At 54.4% G+C, this 18,606-nt stretch overlaps 2 protein-coding genes across 3 annotated transcripts; both read right to left on the bottom strand.

Annotated features, from left to right (window-relative positions):
• Positions 1 to 883: 883 nt before the first annotated feature.
• On the bottom strand, positions 884 to 2,480 carry LBX2 (ladybird homeobox 2). 2 transcript variants are annotated; one of them, XM_077135102.1, is made up of 2 exons: positions 2,270 to 2,480; positions 884 to 1,269 (listed from the first exon to the last, which is right to left on the bottom strand). In XM_077135102.1, the coding sequence occupies exons 1-2, from the start codon at positions 2,478 to 2,480 to the stop codon at positions 884 to 886; spliced, it is 597 nt and encodes a 198-aa protein (XP_076991217.1). The 2 variants fall into 2 exon arrangements, 1 of the variants encoding a protein (XP_076991217.1); XR_013164720.1 differs by lacking the exon at positions 884 to 1,269 and adding an exon at positions 1,767 to 1,868 and having other exon boundaries at positions 2,270 to 2,292.
• Positions 2,481 to 10,885: 8,405 nt separating this feature from the next.
• On the bottom strand, positions 10,886 to 13,185 carry PCGF1 (polycomb group ring finger 1). The gene is made up of 9 exons (XM_077135103.1): positions 13,067 to 13,185; positions 12,529 to 12,634; positions 12,209 to 12,361; positions 11,973 to 12,044; positions 11,742 to 11,847; positions 11,527 to 11,560; positions 11,337 to 11,423; positions 11,125 to 11,205; positions 10,886 to 11,021 (listed from the first exon to the last, which is right to left on the bottom strand). The coding sequence occupies exons 1-9, from the start codon at positions 13,157 to 13,159 to the stop codon at positions 10,974 to 10,976; spliced, it is 780 nt and encodes a 259-aa protein (XP_076991218.1). The 5' UTR covers positions 13,160 to 13,185; the 3' UTR covers positions 10,886 to 10,973.
• Between the last annotated feature and the right edge of the window lie 5,421 nt (positions 13,186 to 18,606).

The raw sequence follows: 18,606 nt of genomic DNA on the forward strand, positions 1-18,606 counted from the left end.
CCGGGTGTTCCTCTTTCCTCCCCATCACACTGCTGGAGGGGTGTTAATCACTGGGCGGAGTACAGGAGTCTCAGAAACGTCCGCCGCCACCGGCGGATCAGGCTGGGACCTCCGACCCGGGAGGTTGCTACTCCAAGCTCCGCCTCAGATGGACCGGCCTTCCCACCGCCACCGTCGTGATGGGAACGTTTCCCACCCAGGTGCCAGGGTATCGCCCCCTCTCCCGGCGCCCATCATTCTCTGTGTCTCTTTCGGCGGGGGCGGGGAAAAGGGTCGGGACCCACATTAACAACTGAGGCCACATGAACAACTGGGGAAAGAGAAAGGCGTCAGGGCACCGCGGCCGCTCGGGGCCGGCCTGGATGTTACCCACAAGGAAGATCTAGGAATATCTCCCAGGCGGCGGCGGAACAAAGGCCCGGGGAGTCCTGCGACCAGGCCAGTAGAGGAGGAGGGGTCGTCTGCAGCCACCGCCACAGTCCCAGCCCCTTCCGCCAGGCCGGAGTCTGCAGAGCACAGGGTTAAAAGCTGGCTGGAACGGTGGGTTCAAATCCTGGCCTCGGGGTTCTTCCTTTGTAAAATGGACATAATTGTATCACCCACCTTAAGGGGTTGCTTTAGGATTAAAGGAATAGCGCAGCGCGTAATCTCCCGCGACCATAGCTAGTTTTGCGGTTATTGGCTCTGGGCGCCGGAATTGAGGCGTTGGGCCGCGGACTCCCAGCTTTATTCTCAACCATTGCGGAAGGCGGGCGCCGGGACTGCGAACCGGAGGCGGCCGGCTGACCCCCTCCCTCCACCCCGGAACCGGACAGGGCGCGGAGCGCAAAGGCGAGGACCTCGTTCCAGGCTCCAGAGCCCAGGGCTGGGGGTGGCTTTACCCTCAATCGTCCACCTGTATCTCCTCGTCAGACGGGTTCCGCCCGGAGTCAGACGGGCCGGGGCCGGGGCTGGGGCTGGGGGCGCCGTCTGGAAGCGCCAGGCGGCGCAGGACTGCCGGGGACAGCGCGCGCAGCGAGGCCACGTCGGCGCGCATCTCCTCCACGTCGCGCTTGAGCTTGGCGCGCCGGTTCTGGAACCAAGTGACCACCTGCGCGTTGGCCAGGCCCAGCTGCGCAGCCAGCCCGTCGCGCTCAGACGGCGCCAGGTACTTCTGGAAGACGAAGCGCCGCTCCAGCTCCAGCACCTGCTGTGCGGTGAACGCCGTGCGTGCCTTGCGCCGTCTGCGGCCGGCTGGGCCAGGGCCCAGCGCGCCCGGGGCGGGGCGGCCTGCGGGGATAGGGCTGGGGTCAGTCTCCGACCCCCCGGAAGCAGGCTGGGGCCGGGCAGGGAAAGCTGGGGGGTGGGATCACACCAGAGGGTGTTGGGGGAAGTGGGCGCGGTCGGGGGTGGCAGCCGAGTGGAGATGCTTTACCTGACCGCGCAGGGGTCATGCAGAGGTCAGGGAGTGGGGCGCAGAGCGGGGCAGGCCAGAGGGGGGTCCAGGGTAACGCAGGCTGCAGGCTGGAGGACGTCTAGTGGGTGTGGGAGGGAGGAGTGGGATGAGGGCGGGAGAGGCCAGAGAGACCGGGCCCAGGATAGGGCATTTGAGGCTTTCTGGAGCCCTGGGCCAAGAGGATGGGGAGGCACCAGGGCGGGGGCTGGCCGAGTTACAGTAGGGGCAGCTGACTAGCCACGGTGAGGGTAGCAGGTTCCCCTGATCGTGCCTTTCCTTAGCCTAATGGGTCGTGCTGAGCACTTCCTTAGTGACACCGGAGCCCTCTTCTCGAGCCCAAAAGGGAGACAGTAGGGTACAAAGGGCGAGGCAAGGCGGAGTTCGGTGTCCCGGGCTCTTTGTAGCGCCGAGGACCTTCTGATCCTCGCGCCCCCTGGAGAAGAGAATGGTTTGGAGCGGAGCCTGGCCTCCGGAGAGGCTGGGAGACTTCGCCTCCCAGAGCTTTCTGTGCCGCCCTTGCCCTGGCTCATTCGTCTACCGGCTGTGGCTCAGGCCTTTTGTCTCCTTCTTTCCGGCCTTCCTCGGTCGCGATTGCCCCGCCTACAGGGAACGGACCAACGGTTCGCTCAGTTCGTGAAGTCCGTTCAGTCCCCATGGCTCCGGGGATGAAGAGCAAGAGATACTTGTCCCGGCCCATAGACTGAAGGCAAAGAGCGGTTTAGGGCTGCTGGATGGGGGCGGGAGGATGGGGAGAACGAAGTTTCGAGACCCGGAACCCGGAGGAGGGAGGTGGGGAGAAGGCCAATCGGAGTCCGTGACCTTCCAGCGCTGTACCTTCAGAGGGCTGCGGGGAGCCGTCGAGTCCGCGGAAAGTTTTACTAGTCAGCTCCTGCAGCGCGCACAGTGGAGATGCGGCGCCCGGGCCCGGCTCTGGACGCTGCGGCGTAAGGGGTGCCTGAGGGACCACGCGCGGACCTAGGATGTCGGCGATGCTGAAAGGTGTCCGGGGCGTCCGAGGGGTCCCGGGCTCGGGGCCCGAGCTCATGGCCGGCCAGGCTGTGGCGGTCCCACCACCCGCTGCGCTCGGCTCGGCAGCCGCCTGGGCCCCAGCGCGCGGCTAGCGATCCGGGCCGGGTCTCGGACCCGCCCCCCGCGCGGGGCCAGAGCCCGGTGTGCCCCTCCTCTTACGCCCCTACCCCACCCCCGGCCGCGGTGGGTCTGCAGAAAGTAGATGACCCCGCAGCCGTATTTCTGCAAGGTGGGACAGCGCGGAGAGAAGAAGCCTGCGGAAAAGCCCTCCAGACCCGGACGGAGGCAAGGCACCACTCTGCGGGGCGCGGCCCCGCGCTCTTTCTGGCCGGGACCTTCGCCGGCTGCTCCCAGACTCTGTGTGCCGCCGGCTCCCTGCGGAGCCGCCGCTCCGGCTCATAAACTCTTCGGCGATAAAATTGCCTTCCCCGGCCCCAGCCGCTGGGGATTTGCGAAGTTCCTAAGAGGCGGATCAGAGCTGACTGTACTAGGATCCAAGTGGTGCTGGAGCCAGCCCAGCTACCCCGGCTCCTCCCAGGACCCCGGCTCCTGACCTGGCCTCCCTGTGCCCACCGGGCCCCTACGGAAGGCTATTAAATTGGTCCTGGAAGCTGGAAATGATTAGCGCGGCGTGCGGGTGGGAGTGGGAGGGGAGAGGTAAAGTGGGGGGCTCCAGAGCTGGGAGGGCCGGACCGGCAAAGCGACTGCACCCGGAAATAGTGGGAGCTTGGGGGGCTCGACGGCGAAGCAGAGCAGATGAGTGGACATCTCCAGCTCTCTCGTGGGGCTGTCTGCCCACCTGGGGGACCAAAGGTGAACACAAGGAAAGACGGCCTGAGACCTGGGCCTAGGGAGAGAGGACAGTGCTAAACCACAGCGGCCACGAGCGCCTGGGAGAAGACTTTGACCGTGAGGACCAGCTCCCTCCAGGGCTTTCCACTCATTCTATGGGCCTTTCCGTCTGTCAGTCTTGGTCTTCTTTTTAAGCTCCTGTGTTCAGGCACCTGTTCCAAGCTGGGGGTGACCCAGAAACCACAGAGGGAGCCAGGACTGCTGACCACTGGCCTGAGGGTGGCTCCCCACAGAAGGGAGAGCGGCAGACTTCAGGGGCCCAACCAGAACCTGGGACGTTGCGACAAGGACAACTCCGAGGCCGGGGATAGTCATTCCTACTTTTTTATATGGTCTGTCTGTCTGCCTTCTCTCCCACCTGTTCCAGTCCTGGGCTCCAACTGGGGTTGAGCAGCCCACAGCCTTCCCTTGTAGAAGGTGCATCTGTGGGTTGACAGCTGCTGGAGCCATGGAGGCAGTGGAGACCGAGTGAGGCAAGGATTTGTCCCCATGGCACTCAGAATACCAGGGCATTCCCTGACCAGATAAGAAGAAACTGTACCCCTCCTGGGGAACGAGCTGGAAGCAGAGCCGGAAGCAGGAAACACAGCAGGCTTCCTTCATGTTTTTGTGAACAGCTCCGTAAAGAATGAGGTCAGTCCTGAGACTCCCCAACTCTCTGTCACCAGTTGCCTTCCCTGTAGACCTGGGCACCTCTCACCATTTGTGCAGAGGTCCTCTGAATCCATCTGTCTATTCCCTGGGGCAAGCGAAGGCTACAGTGGGGGACACCAAACAGGGCTGAGAGGCCCAAGATCCCTGGAATTAAAGACTCCTTGACAGGGACGGGAAGGTGCTTTGATAGTGGGATCTATGACCAATGGCTTTGGGGAACCTCAAGTGGTCTGAGCTACTGGTCTGATTCATCTAACATAGGGAAACATGGGGTCTCCTTGGTTAAGGGATCCCTCTGACACCCTTAACATACATCCTCTCCCCCCCCCCCCCCCCCATGCTGGACACTCACATAGTGCCCTCACAGTGGCCTGAGCAACACATAGACAGATGGGCCACCGCCAGGTCAGAGAGCAGAGCCAGGCCACAGCGGAAAGCTGAGATGCCTCAGGATCTTGTTAATTGGGTATTAGTGGGGGCAGCAGGAGAGAACCTCCGGCTCACTGCCTGTACCAAGTTGAATCCTCCTCCTGGTTTCACTCAATCTGCAATTAAAGCAGGTCACCACTTCCTGGGCCTGTCACCAAACAGACACTGCCGCCTTCACTCAAGCATCCTCCCTGCACCTTTTATGTTCGTCTGTCCTCTCCTCTTGATTTTGCACGAGTTTGTGGGGAGCGTGGGGCTCCTTTGTCCCCTTTCATCTCCCTGTCCATCTTCCCTCCCCTGCAGCCAGGCTCACATAGTGGCCTTGGGCCATCCTGGGCCGGGAGTTGTGAGGAGGGGAGGAAAGGGGAGACTAGTAAACAGAGGAGGCCATGGACAGCAGAGGCCCTACCAGGGGCGTCCCGCAGACCAGTCCAGACGGTCGCGGGGCCACAGGAGGGGGCTTTCCCCAGAACAGCCTTTGGAACTCGAGCTGGGGAGAAACTGGATCCGTGGAGGGAGGGCTGGAGGAGGGTGAGTGATTAATGAGGGAGATTAAGAGTTTAAACCTGGGATCTGAACTTGGAGGGGGCATTTAGCCTCCCCCTTCCCATCCCACTTTGGAAGTGCAGATTCTCCCTCCGCTAGGGCCAGCTGGGACACTGACCCGGGCTGGGTTATCGTGCGCGGCCTTGGGCCCCTGGCCCCGCCCTTACTGTGTAGGTTCTTCCCGGAGGGACCCACCTACACCCACCTTTAGCGCGGCCCGCACCTTTGCGGCCGGTTTACTTCGCCATCATTTTCAGGCAATCCCTCAAGTCTCCCACCTCGTCTGCTTGCTGCCTGCTCCTTCAGACATTTTGGGGTCCTCTGCTCTCTTCCCGTCTAGAGACCCCCACATTCTGTCTCCGCTCTGCAGGAAGGCACCCTATTCCCAATGAAGGGCTCACATCTCCCGGCGGGGCTCCTGCTCAAATTTCCCGTTCCTGGTTCCCCCAACCTTGAAGCGTACGCCCCAGTATCCCACTCCTCACCCTCCTTGCCCACCCCAGCCTCTCATCTCTTGGGTTCTTCCCACTCAGACCTCCACCCCCACCCCACAGCCGGGGCCTTGGCACTGACATCTTGCTCAATAAAGGACATTTCCTCTCTGCAGACTCCACCCCACGAAGCTCCTGAATTGCCTGCGTGTGAGGACCAGCAGAATAACCTCTTTGGGACAGTGGGCAATAAGCGCAGGCTCAGAGCCAAGTTGTCTCCCCGCCCCAGCCCCATCCTTGGGGAAAACCTGTCACCCCGAGTGGGAGGGCAGGGGGAGTGCAGGGGGAAATTCCAGCTCCTCCATCAGACACACTCCTGGGTTTGCTTTCCCTTTCAGAAAATGTTACTGTGGAGTGAACCCACTCAGACACTTAAATTTTATCATCTTTACTTCTAGGGCTGTGTGTCTGTCTCCTTTGGGCTCTTGGCACTAACTTGTGAAGAGCGCTGCACGTGGCTGCCACCCCGGGGTGCCGACTGGGACGGGGGAGTGGCTGGGTGCTCTGACCCCCCCACCCCCACGCACACGCGGACACCCTGAGACTCTGTTCCAGGGAAGTCCCTCCCTCCCCGCCCCCCCGCCCCTGCCCCCATTACTACCAAGACCAGGGCAGGACTGGCCAGGTTGAGAGATGAGCCGGTCCACTGTGTCGCCTGCCCCGGGGCGAGTGGGGCCCGAGGGAACCGGAGGGGTGGGAGAGGGCAGCTGGGTCCAGTGATGGGAGTGGCCCCGCGGGGCGCGGACGTCAAATCTCGGAAGCTCCGCGAGGCGACAGGCGCCCCTGCTTGGGCTAGTGAGCCCAAGAGAACTAAGCGGGATTTGCCTGTTGCCGGGCAGATGGAGACCCGAGACCCCCAGGGGAGCCGGAAGGAGCGGCGGGGGAGCTTGCAGCTGGCCTGCGTCAGCCACCCCGGGAGAGGGGGGCCCGCAGCTGTTGCTACCTCCGCGGTGGCCAGACAAGAAGGCTGCCCCGCGGAGCTGGAAGCGGGGCTGGGCCGCCCAGGACTCCATCCTTCCACGCATCCCAGCCTCAGAGCCTTCTGTCCTCCCGTGTCATCGAGGGCCCCAGCTCCAGGGGTGGTCTCAGGTCTCGAGGCCCCTAATCTTCAAACGGGGACATCTTCAAACGGGGCCTTCTTCACACCGAGTTGCCTCAAGCCCCACCAGCTCGCCACCTCCCTAAGCCGGGTGGTCCTTGGGAAGGAGACCCAGCCGGACTGCTCCCACACTCCCGCAGCTGCCCGGCCTCTGAAAGAGTCCCAGGGGGCGGGTTTCTGCTCTCCCTGTCCTCGGACCACACTGTGGCCCAGAGCCACTTCTTGGAAGTGTCCTGGGCAGCAGCTTGGGGGCTACCAAGCCTGTAAGAGCTCAGAGGCAGCAGAAGGGAATCGGGAGTCCCAGGATAGAGACAATTAACATAAACCCTCAAGCTCTGTGCAGGTGTAGAGACAGGTCCCAAGGTGGTGGAAGCAGCTCTGATTCCGGGCGAGGGTTTCCTGGAGGAGGTGACACAGGCTGTAAGGATAAGTAGAATGTGGACAAGGGAGGGGAACATTCCAGGAAAAGGAGTCTCAGCAGGAGGCCCGGAAATAAGGAAATCTTTGGGAATCTTGGAGCCCGTGGAAGGAAGGAATCTTGCCCTGGCAGGTGGCTCAGAGGTATCTCCTCCCGGATTGCCACCTGTCCTGTGCCCCGGGGCACTCTTTCTGGGTGTCTGCAACCCTTCCCCAAACATCGCCCTTTTAGTTTACAGCCTAATCTGAGCAGAGAGGCGGTGGGTTCCAGGAAGCTCGCGGTAGACTGTGGTGCTGAGAAGCAGCTCAGGTTTCCATGCAAGTATCTGTCTCTTTCCTCTCTTTAGGTCACCTCGGTGACTCCTCCCGACCTCCCACCATCCTCTGCCACCCCCAGCCCATCCATAGCTGCTGAGGGCCTTCAGCTACCAGCTTTGCACAACATGGAGTCAGATTTCAGCTAGCACAGGGTTTAGACTTTAAAACGGGTTCTGGAGACATTTATGCTGCTTGCTCCAGGATGAATTGTTTCCCCCCTAAAGAAATGTCTTTATCTTAGACTGTCACCTTATTTGGAAATAGGGTAGTTGCAGTCTAGGGAATCAGTCGAGATGAGGTCATCTTATCCCTTAACCCTCCTGGACTAGTTGGAGCTCTAATGCAGTGACTGGTGTTCTTATGAGAATAGGCACAGATAGAGCAGAGCGTGCCAGGTGACATCTGAGGCAGACTGAAATGGGCAGCTGCAAGCCAAGGAACACCAGAGATTCCCGGGGCCCCCAGAAGCTCAGAAGAGGAAAGATAGTCCTAACACCTTCTTCTGACTTTTAACTTCCAGAACTATGACAATATATTTCTATCAATTTTGTGCAAATTTGTTACAGCACCCTCCATGATTGACAGTCCCTTGTCCCAGCTCAGCAGCAGCCCCATTTGCTTCCCTCAAAACCCCCAGCTTTCCACCTCCAAATGTTTCCATTCCAATTGGGTGAATTTCTGGCTACTCCGCCGTCTGGGAGGTCTGTAGAAGAGAAACACTGAGTGGGGTTATTTCAGGTGTCCAGCGCACATTCTGGCACCACATATGTCTGGGCTCAGACAGACAAGGAATGCTTGCTGAATTGATGGAACTCATGCCTTACTGGCTCCCCCCCTTGATTCCTGAAGCTGCTTTTGCTCTCCTCTTCACACTAGCTCCTTCTCCTTGCCCTGGCTTCACCTAGCTCCCCACCGCCCCCCACCCGTAGGAAGGATTGCTGAGTCCGTGTGCAGACAGCCAGGCCTTCACCTCTGGCTATCCTCATCCTCCCCCTCCCCCGAGCTGAATTGTAGACTCCTCGCTCTCCTCATTCCTTGATCATAGAATCATAGTGTGATCATTTGGGTTATCCTTTACCCTACTCTGTTCCTGCACTGTTCAACTCTAGCCCTCTTATAACCACCTGTAGATTAGGACACCTGCAGCATACGAGAGAATGCTTGAGTACACCCCTCCAGAAACCCTTCCTTTCACTAAAAACAGCTGGCATGGGTGGCCTGGTTTCACTTAGCTCACTTTCTGAGTTTCACACATGCAGGGTTCTCTACCCTATTCCTTTATTTTATTCATTTAAAAAATTTTTTAAACATAACAACATACAAACACGAACATTCTTGCCCTGTGATCATTCCATTCTTGGTATATAAACACAAAATTCATAATATCATCACATAGTTGTATATTCATCATCATAATTTCTTAGAACATCCGCATCAATTCAGAAAAAGAAATAAAAAGAAAAAAGAAAAAAAAATCATGCATGCCATACCCCTCCCCTACCCCCTCACCAATCACCAGCATTTCAATCTACTAAATTTATTTTAACATTTGTTCCCCCTATTATTTATTTATTTTTAATCCATATATTCTACTCGTCTGTCCATAAGGTAGATAAAAGGAGCATCAGACACGAGGTTTTTACAATCACACAGCCACACTGCAAAAGCTATATCATTATACAATCATCTTCAAGAAACATGGCAACTGGAACACAGCTCTACATTTTCAGGCAGTTCCCTCCATCCTCTCCATTACATCTTGAATAACGAGGTGGTATCTACTTAATGAGGAAGAATAACCTCCAGGATAACCTCTCAACTTAAAATCTCTCAGCCATTGACACTTTATTTTGTCTCATTTCTCTCTTCCCCCTTTTGGTCGAGAAGGTTTTCTCAATCCCTTGATTCTGAGTTCCAGCTCATTCTAGGATTTCTGTCCCAAGTTGCTAGGGAGATTTACACCCCTGGGAGTCATGTCCCACATAGAGAGGAGGAGGACGGTGGGTTTGCTTGTCGTGTTGGCTGAGTGAGGCCACATCTGAGCAACAAAAGAGGCTCTCTGGGGGTGACTCTTAGGCCTAATTTTAAGTAGGCTTAGCCTATCTTTTGTGGGGACAAGTTTCATATGAACAAACCCCAAGATTGAGGGCTCAGCCTATTGCTTTGGTTGTCCACACTGCTTGTGAGAATATCAGGAATTCTCCACATGGGAAAGTTGAATTTTCCCCCTTTCTCACCATTCCTCCAAGGGGACTTTGCAAATACATTTTTATTTACTGTTCAAATCACTATAGGATTTATCGGAGCATCACTCTGGACAAACCTACAAAATCTCATGCCCTACTCAAGGTTTTATATACTTATGGTGTTCAATTAAACTGTCCACATAAGTTACAGTAGGAAATGCACTAGTCAATATTTAATTTTTTTACCAAATAAACATTTTCTGCTTTAGTCTCACACATGTTGAAGTTTTAAAATATGAATTACCATCTATTTTCAGCACTCTGCAGTATTGACATTCCTTTGTTCTTCCTTGTGCAAAAACATTTTTTAATTTGTACATTGAGTCACTATCATTATACACTCTAGGCATTCCTAGATTATACCATCTCAGTCTTTATCGTCTGTCTTTCCTTCTGATATCATTTGTGCCCCCAGCCCTCCTCCCTCTATCATTTTCAAATTCAGCTTCATTCAGTGTACTAACATTGTATAACAATTAGGTAGTATTGTGCTATCCATTTCTGAGTTTTTACAATCAGTTCTGTTGCACAATCTTATCCCTTCAGCTCCAATTACACAATATCTACCCTATTTCTATCTCCTGATGGTCTCTGTTCTTAGCTGAAATTCTCTAAGTTCATTCACTAATGTTAGTTCATATCAATTAGATCATACAGTATTTATCCTTTTGTTTCTGGCTAATTTCACTCAGCATAATGTCCTCAAGGTCCATCCATGTTGTTACATCCGTCATAACTTTATTCTGTTTTATAGCTGCATAATTCCATCGTATGTATATACCACAGCTTGTTTAGCCACTCGTCTGTTGATGGACATTTTGGCTATTTCCATTTCTTGGCAATTGTAAATAATGCTGCTATAAAATTGGTGTGCAAATGTCCTTGCCCTCATGTCCTCTAAATAGATACCTAGCAAAGGTGTTGCTGGATCATATGGCAATTCTATACTTAGCTTCCTGAGGATCCACCAAACTGCCTTCCGCAGCGGTTGTACCATTTTACATTCCCACCAACAATGGAAAGTGTGCCTCTTTCTCCACATCCTCTCAAGCACTTGTCATTTTCTGCTTTATTGATAATGGCCATTCTCTTGGGTGTGAGAGGATGTCTTATTGTAGGGTTTTGATTTGCATTTCCCTAATAGCCAGGGAAGTTGGGCATCTTTTCATGTGCCTGTTGGCACTACCCTATTCCTCTGGCAATACATTAAGGGACTGTGGACATAGAGCAGAGAACCTCCTTCACAATGCAACTCAGAGTTCTGAGGAATACGGGAAGAGACATATTCTTCAGAGGGAGAATGCCAAATGACAGAGATTGAAGTACATGACTGGTGGTGCAGTAAGGAGAAAGAGAGGTTTATGTTTATGTTTTTATTTCAAAAAATAAAGCCGCAATTAATTTCACATAAATATCTGGGGAGGGTAAGGGAGGGGTGTGTGGTGGGGGCGTGGCCCCTACCTCCTCTTCTCTTTTACACTGTATTGTAAGAGCAAAGGGGATGGCTAAGGAGAGAACAAGGGGAAGAAATGGTCAGTAGGAACATGCTTACTCGAAGGCTCCCTTCAGTCCACCCCTACCCTAGGAACTGTCCTGGCCCTGGCTCACCTTGCCGAACCAGCGGGAGAGCCATATCTGTTTCATTGTCATGTGGTCAGGGAGAACTTCATTGTCAAAAAGGAGCTGCACCTAGGAGAGAGGGGGAGGTGCACAGCTTTATGAACTCTCCTCTAGAGGCATCCCCAGTCCCTCCCTGGTCTACTCTGTCCCTTCCTTCTTAGCTTCTCCCCCCAAGAAAACCACACTGTAGGATTACTCACATGCTGGGGATTTAGCATCAAGCGGTGACACAGGACCCTCCGGAGATGGCGAACCTCAGCTCTAACAGAACACCGGACGTATTTGTTCTGGGGGTGAGGAGGGGAGGGAAGAAGGCATAGTACAGAGTGTAAGGGAAGGGCCAGGAGGAGGTGAGTCTCCTTAGAAGGCCCTCCCCTCAACCCCTCTCACCTGCAAGACGCTTTTATTCTTGTCTTTGCCAGAACTGGGGGGAAAGAGACACAAGTTAGGGAGCCCTACCTTTTCCCCACTTCCCCACCTATAGCCAGGATATTCTCTCTTCAAGGGAAAAGACAGTCCCACACTGCTCATCCTCTCTCCAAGACCCCCCCTGGCTCTAGGTCATTCATGCTGTCACCTCAGATAGCCCCCGACCTGCCCCTCACCTCAGCCGCTCCAGGCACAGGCTCAGCTGTTCATCATAGCGATAATAATGGGCCTTAGAGTGATCGAAGCTGCTGAAGGGGAGGCCAAGGTTGCTCAGGGCTGGTTCTGAGAAAGACAGGGTAGGGAGGCGGCTGACAAGTTCCATACCCCTTCTTCCCCAAAGAGAGCAAAATTGGGCAAGCGGAATGCTCTAGGGGCTTTACTTCACCCTCCTGCTGCCAGAGACATACCTTCCCCGCTGGGCTGGGTGACCCGGTCCAAGCCTCGGGACTGGTAGAATTCCCGAATCCGTTTCTCCTCACCTAGGAGGTGGAGTGTGAGAAGCAAAGCATGAGCTATCCCTCGCCGTTTGTCCTTTTGGCTGTCATTTCCTTTGCTTTTGTGATTCCCACCTCAAGACTGTCACCTCAAGCTGCCACCCAGAATCAGTCTCCAAGGGGCCCTTACATCCAGGTTGGTCACTCACTGTCTTGCAATCCAGGCACTAGCTTGTACACGATGTCCTGCATGACCCGGTCCAGTTTGAGGTTGAGCAGTGGCTGTGTCTCGTGGATCTTGATGTTGCACATGGGGCAGTACTTGCTGGTTTGGAGGTACTTCACAATACAACTCTTGCAGACTACAGGAAGAGAAAAGCAAATTCTCAGGCACTCTGGGAATCGGGTACATGGGCTAGGTGGGGTGCCAGAAAAGGAGGTCTAGCCCCGTGTTACTAACACGGAGGTTGGCAGCCTGCTAGGTGGGGTCTCGTGGCTGGAGAAGCCAACCGGGGACCAGGACACTCACAGGTGTGAAGACACTCCGTGATCGTGGTGGCATCCACGAAGTAGCCGGCGCACAGGCAGCAGACGATGTGCTCATTCAGGTCTTTGATCTTCACTCGAACCTCCTCCTGCGGACACACCCTCAGTTACCGACAATCTTCTCCCTCCGCCCCCTCTCCCGCTGCGCCTTCCCAGCTTGGGGGTCGCCTCTTTCATCAGACCTCACGGCCAAGTCCCTCTCACTGCGCTGTCCTCGGGGTATTAGCGCCCGAGGGCTGACAGTCCCCCTCCGCCCAGCAGGGGGCTCCGCGCACAGCGGGGACTCCCTGCACTTGGACCTGCCGATCTCTCCTCTCCCAGGGGAGACTACCAGACGCGGGCGGCAGAATGCGCAGGCGTCCTAGCCAGTAGTCTGGCAACAGGACCACAATCACGCAGGCGCATTGGGCACCCGGTCTCTGCGCAGGCGCACTGGGCGCCCGGCCAGCTACCGCCCGTCCTCTAGCCGCCCGCAGTTCGCACCGCTGGCTGCCACAGCAATAACCCTTCCGCCCCTGCACCTCGTTCCGTAGCGGGTCCATCTTGTACACTGACTGGAGCTGGTTCCGAAGCCTCATCGCGATCGCAATCTGGCCCCCCTGAGGAGACGCCATCTTAAAGGCTGATCCCGGCCTGCCACTTCCGGTGCCGCCTGCGGGGCGGGATTTGTCTCCCAGCAACGAGGGCCTAGGTCTTTTCGGATTCGCTGACTCTCTGTAAAGCCCCGCCCATGCCCCTTTCTCCCCGTGTGCTCACCTGAGTCCCACTGGCCCCTCCCCCTCCGCGATCCGTAATTAGAGTGAGGCGGGGGCTTGGGAAAGGGTCCTAGCTCTTCGATCTTCTGTAGGAATGATCATGGTAGACCCTACCCAACCTCGGCACTAACTTTTGGAGCCTATGAGAGACTGTCCCCACCTACTCTCAAAGGCCCGGCTGTCTCCGCACGCCACCGCCCAGGGTTGTCGGTCTCCTGAGACGACCACCCGGTTGAAGAAGCCCCTCTGGGGCCCTCTCCTTGCAGTGCCACCCTTGTCCGCTGACGCGTCCGCGTGGCAGGGCTTCACATGGCTCAGCTGCAGGACTTTCTTGGGGCTTCGCGGAATCTCGGAGAGGGTGCTTGCAGCGGGTGTTGGGGGGGGGAACCCCAGGGACCTGGTAGTGATCCTGTCCCCCCATCCTCCCCTTGCTGCCGGGGTTGGGGGGGCCAGGCCCTGGGTAATGGTGATGATTTAATCATCGGCGCCTGCGGAGGCCTGGGACAGACTAATGCAGAGCAGATGCCGAAGGAGGGGGGAAGACGACGAGGACGCCGCAGCACACAAACACACTTAAGCAGCGAGCGCCTGCAGGAGCACAGGACCAGCCCCACACACTGGGAGGACGCGGCGAGCCCGAAAGCTCGTACGCCGCCGTCCCTTGCTTTCTGGGTGTTTACAGTGGGATTAATAAATAAGGTTAAGTTTTCCATGAAGTGTTAACACCAAATGCGATTGGAGATTCGAGAAGGGAGAGATCCCAATGGAGACTGAGAGACTTCCTAGAAAAAATGGGACTTTATGCTGGCCCATTATAGAGATAGGGGTAGAAATGTGGTGGAAACAGAGCTGAAAGGCAGAATGGAGGGGAATGATTGGAGAGGGACAGGAAGGAGGCTGAGGTGTGGGTTTGACAGTGGCACGAGAAGAAGCAGGGCCTTAAGGAGTTGGACTTTTGGCCTGAGGGCAATAGGGAGCGAGCAGGTTTTTTCTGACCTCCTGAAAGGAGAGTTACCCTATGAAAGGGACATTTTGGTTCATTTATCTTCAGAGTGGATTGGAGTGGAGAAGAGACAAGAAGTTATGAGATAAGTGATTTATTAAACAAACTACTTCTTACTACAGCCAGCTACCTCTCTGGTCCATTGACTCTCCCTGGATGATTGCATTGGCCTCTTGACTGCTTTCCTGGTGTCCATTTTAGTCTATTAACATGCAGTTCTGTTAAACATAAATCAAACAGCATGAGGAAAGTTTTTGAGGTGACAGCTATGTTTGTTATTTTGATTGTGGCGATAGTTTCATGGATAGATACATATGCCAACACTTACCAAATTGTACACTTTAAATATGTGCAGTTTAGTATATGTCAATTATACCTCATGAAAGCTGTTGAAATTAAATTAAAATAAAAAGATCAGGTTGTTCCATTTCTCCTTTCAAAACCCTCCAACAGCTTCCCTTTTCAATCAGAATAAAAGTCAAAGTCCTTAAAATGGCTTGCAAGTTCTTGCCTGGGCTCTCCTAGTCACCCAATTTTTCTAGCCATGTTGGATCCTCATTGTTCCTAGACATACCAGGATACATTCCAGCTCTGTCCCCTACCTGAACTTCTCCTTGCTTGGATATCCAGATGGCTCCTTTTCTCATTTCCTTCAGGTCTTTACTCAAAAATATCTTCCATGAGGCCTTTCTTGCTTTCTCTCTACCTAAAGCACAAACCTCTGCCCTTTCACTTCTTATTCCCCTTCCTTGCTTTTTTTTTCCCTTGAGCATTTATTATTATTGAATATACTATTTTTTTCCCCTATTTTTCATCTGTCTCCTCCATTGGGATGTCAGCTCCTCAGTGGCAGTTTTCCCCCCTATTGGGTTCAGTGTTCCATCTTCAATGGCTGGAACATTTAGGCTCATAGTAGGTGTTCAATAAAAATTTTCTGGATGAAGAAATGAATGAATCTAGGTGGTGATGATGAAGGCCTTGTTTAGGGGTTTTCAGTAGAAATGGAGAGGAAGCACTGTATCTGAAACATTTCAAAGGAAAGCAAAATAGGAGGGAGTGATTAGGGACTGGCTTGGAGCCTGGGTAAGAGAGCCGGGGGCTTGGGAGAAGAGCATATTGGACTTAAAGTGACAACAGAAAAGGCAGGTGGAGCCGGCCAGCAGGCTAGGATAGCAGTGGTCTGGAGCTCAAAAGGGTGTCAGAAGCAGGGATGGAGGTCACAGTTGTCTGAGAAGAGTTGAGACCACTGGAATGAATGAAATGAGCAGATGCAGAGATAAAGAAGGCTGAAGTTTGAGATCTGAAGAATGCACACATTCTTTAGTGAAAGAAGCAATATCAGTGGAGGAAAAACATAAGCAGTGATTATGAAAATCCAAAGAAGTAGAATAAGACTGTATTATAGAAGCCAAAAGAAGGGACATTTCCAGAAGCAGTTGGTGATCAACAAAGTAAAATGTGTCAGAAAAGTCCTAGAGAGTGGACACTGAGCACTGGAGCTCTCTGAGAATGTGTCTGTATAGCAAAGCCAGTTTGCAGTACGTTAAAACAAGAATAAATGATGAGGAAATGGAGGCATGTGTTGGCAGTAAGAGGGAAAAGAAGAACATAATCCTGTTTGAAGAGTCAGGCAAAAATTTTGTCCAGATGAAGGAGACCTAAGTACATAGACATGCACATCTGGGAGTGGATAGGACTACGCTGATCAGAGAAATTATGTAGGAGGGCAGTTGTCATTGAGGGAAGATACTGCACCAACAGCAGGAAGGAAGGGAAGGAGTGTTAGCCCAGGCTGGGAACGGCCTCTTTCTGTGAAGCTACAGGCTCACAGTTGAGAAAAATTGAGTTGGGGGGAGGGTACATGTGCTTAGGGTATGGTGAGACAGATCCAAAGCAGTGCGTATGTGTGGGAGGGGGTTGCTCTCCCCAGGCCTTGTGTCTTTAATATGAGCTAGCAGAACTCTCCTTTACTGAGAATTAGAGGGGTGGAGGCAAGCAGGAGCTGGATATTTAAAGGTGAGAAGAAATTTCTAAAACTGGAAGCCATGCATGTTTTTTGTTTGTTTCTTTCTTCTGTTTTATTTTGCCTTGCAGGCATTAACAAGAGATATTTAATTATTAGCATAAACGTTCTCACATAAATGTAATCTTCTTATATATACATTTATTACACATTTTTAATACTTGTATAGATAAAAACATGTCAAACAGCAAATGGAAAGTTATTGTTTAAAGGATTGGAAGTCAATGGCTTTTTCACTTTTAAAAAACTAGTTGTGCCAGAGAATAATCTCAAGAACTGGTTATATCTTAAATGGCATAAGTGGTTATTCCATGCATTCTTGAAGTGGGGTGCTGGATTTCTTTTTAAGCTCCCCAGAAGAGTTGCATGTATTACTGGGTTTGTGACCATTCTCATGAGGATCACTTGGGCAATCTCTGGATGGTAGTGCCATCTATGCTGACCTCAAAAGGCCTGCACAATGATGCCTTTTTTCTCATTCATTGATTCATTCAGGGTTTATTCAACTTGGTATGAGGCAGATCCTTGAATCATAGACACGCTGTGGCCCACTTCTTCTCAGAGGCCTACTCCCCAGAATGAGTAGAGGGCCTGGCAGACTCCTGACCTGCAGGCCAGACCCCTTCAGAGGCTTTGTCTCTCTGCCTCTTTGTCTCCCTAGGCTCTCTGTTCCCATGGGGAGACAAGGGGGACACAACCCATCTATATGGGTAAGTTTTGCCTGAATAGCAGAGGTTTCAGGCTCTCTAGCCCGCTATCTACTGCTGAGAAAGGATGTTGCGGTTTCTGCAAAGGATGAAGGATGGGGAAGGTGATAATGTTGTCTGTTCTTCTCAAAGAAAAACACAGCTGCCAAATTGGCAGGATCTTCCCCCTCCTTTCAGAGGGGGCTCTGAGCAGGGTGGGGAAATGGTATGATAGAGGTGGCTGAGGTGGTGGCAGGGAATGTCACCTATTCTTGATGCCTATTTCTCCCTGCAATAGGCACCCCCTCCACTCAAGGTCTACCCTCTTACAAACTGAGGGGGCTGCCATTTGGTCGAAGACAGAGCCCACTCCCTTCTTTCTTCTCTTCATCTTCCTGCCCAGATGCCCAAATATCATTCCTGGTTCCCTGGAGAGAAAAGACCCTCTCACCCTGCCCCAGGCGCCAGGCTGCCAGCCCATCTGCTGGAGAGAAAGGAGGGGCGGTTTTTCCCAGGGGACCCTGGAAAATCAGTTGGAAGATCCGTGCTCCTAGGGTGACCCATCTATGAGAAGTGGATGGCATTTCGGCTCACACGGGGAACCCACGCGTGGAGCTGAGCGCTAGAGTGGGCTGGGTGTGAGGGGCGAGGGTTGACCCAGCGGGGCGGGGTCCTCTGAACACCATGTGTCCAAGACAAGCCGAGCTGCTGGTCCGTGCCCACCCGCCGCGGGATGGTAGGAGCGTCCCCCTCCCCGCGCCCAGTCTCACCGGCTCGGAGGCGCCAGGGCCCCCCCCGGGGCCGGGCCGGGCCGGGGAAGGTAATGTAATTCCGGCCCAGCTAACCCGATTACCGCGGCCTGCACCGGGCCGGGCGGCGGCGGGGGCGGGCCTAAGGCGCAGGGGCCCGCCTGGCGGGGGGTCCCATCCCGGGGAAGGACTAGGGGTTCACACATCCCCAACTCCCAGGGCTGTGGCCAGAGGTCACAAGGTCACCGCGCGTTCCTGAATCCCCGTACTTCCATTTTCCGTCACGCTTCAGGCGGAATTTGGGGGCTCCTGGGGTGTTGTGAAGGGTCTGTGGGAAATAGGGCGTCTGGGGTCCGTAGAAGGCCTCAGTAAGGTCCCAGAGGCGCCCGTGGCGCCCACCACCTTTGCCGGGGTGGGGGAGTGGGTGAGAAGAGACTTTCTAGGCTCCGAGTGGTGGGGCAGGGTCTCGCGTTGCGGGCCCCTGGAATTTGTGATCCCGCCCCAATCTCCTACCGGACTGAGCTGGTCCTGGTTCAGCCAGTTTCGGAAAATCGAAATCCTAAGAAACACCGGTCACCCGCGCGCCTGGGCAGGGCTGGGGGTGGAGAGGAGGCTACCGGTTCACTGGCCCGGAGAGGTTGTCCCCACGGGAGCCCACCGGCCGTGCCCGCCGCTCCCTTCCCACACCTGTCCTCTTCCCCGCGCCTCCGGTTCACCGGGAGTCGTTCCCCAACTTTCTCCCATCGCAGCCGGGAAACCACAACGAGATTTGGTCTTCGAGGGCACTTAGGCGGGGGCCACAACGAATCCGGGTGTCGGCAGGCAGGACCCATCGGGCGGCGAAG

Source organism: Tamandua tetradactyla, chromosome 17, assembly GCF_023851605.1.
Source record: "Tamandua tetradactyla isolate mTamTet1 chromosome 17, mTamTet1.pri, whole genome shotgun sequence".
NCBI classification, from domain to species: domain Eukaryota; kingdom Metazoa; phylum Chordata; class Mammalia; order Pilosa; family Myrmecophagidae; genus Tamandua; species Tamandua tetradactyla.

What these genes read in the sequence shown, in the direction of transcription:
- PCGF1 (XM_077135103.1), bottom strand. Translation starts at nt 13,159, where the DNA reads ATGGCGTCTCCTCAGGGGGGCCAGATTGCGATCGCGATGAGGCTTCGG. An exon ending in AGAATAAAAGCGTCTTGCAG is followed by an intron (nt 11,424 to 11,526) that starts GTGAGAGGGGTT and finishes CCTCACCCCCAG; the next exon opens with AACAAATACGTCCGGTGTTC. An exon ending in TCTCCCGCTGGTTCGGCAAG is followed by an intron (nt 11,022 to 11,124) that starts GTGAGCCAGGGC and finishes TTCTCTCCTTAG; the next exon opens with CCATCCCCTTTGCTCTTACA.
- LBX2 (XM_077135102.1), bottom strand. Translation starts at nt 2,480, where the DNA reads ATGAGCTCGGGCCCCGAGCCCGGGACCCCTCGGACGCCCCGGACACCT. An exon ending in CTCCCCGCAGCCCTCTGAAG is followed by an intron (nt 1,270 to 2,269) that starts GTACAGCGCTGG and finishes CTATCCCCGCAG; the next exon opens with GCCGCCCCGCCCCGGGCGCG.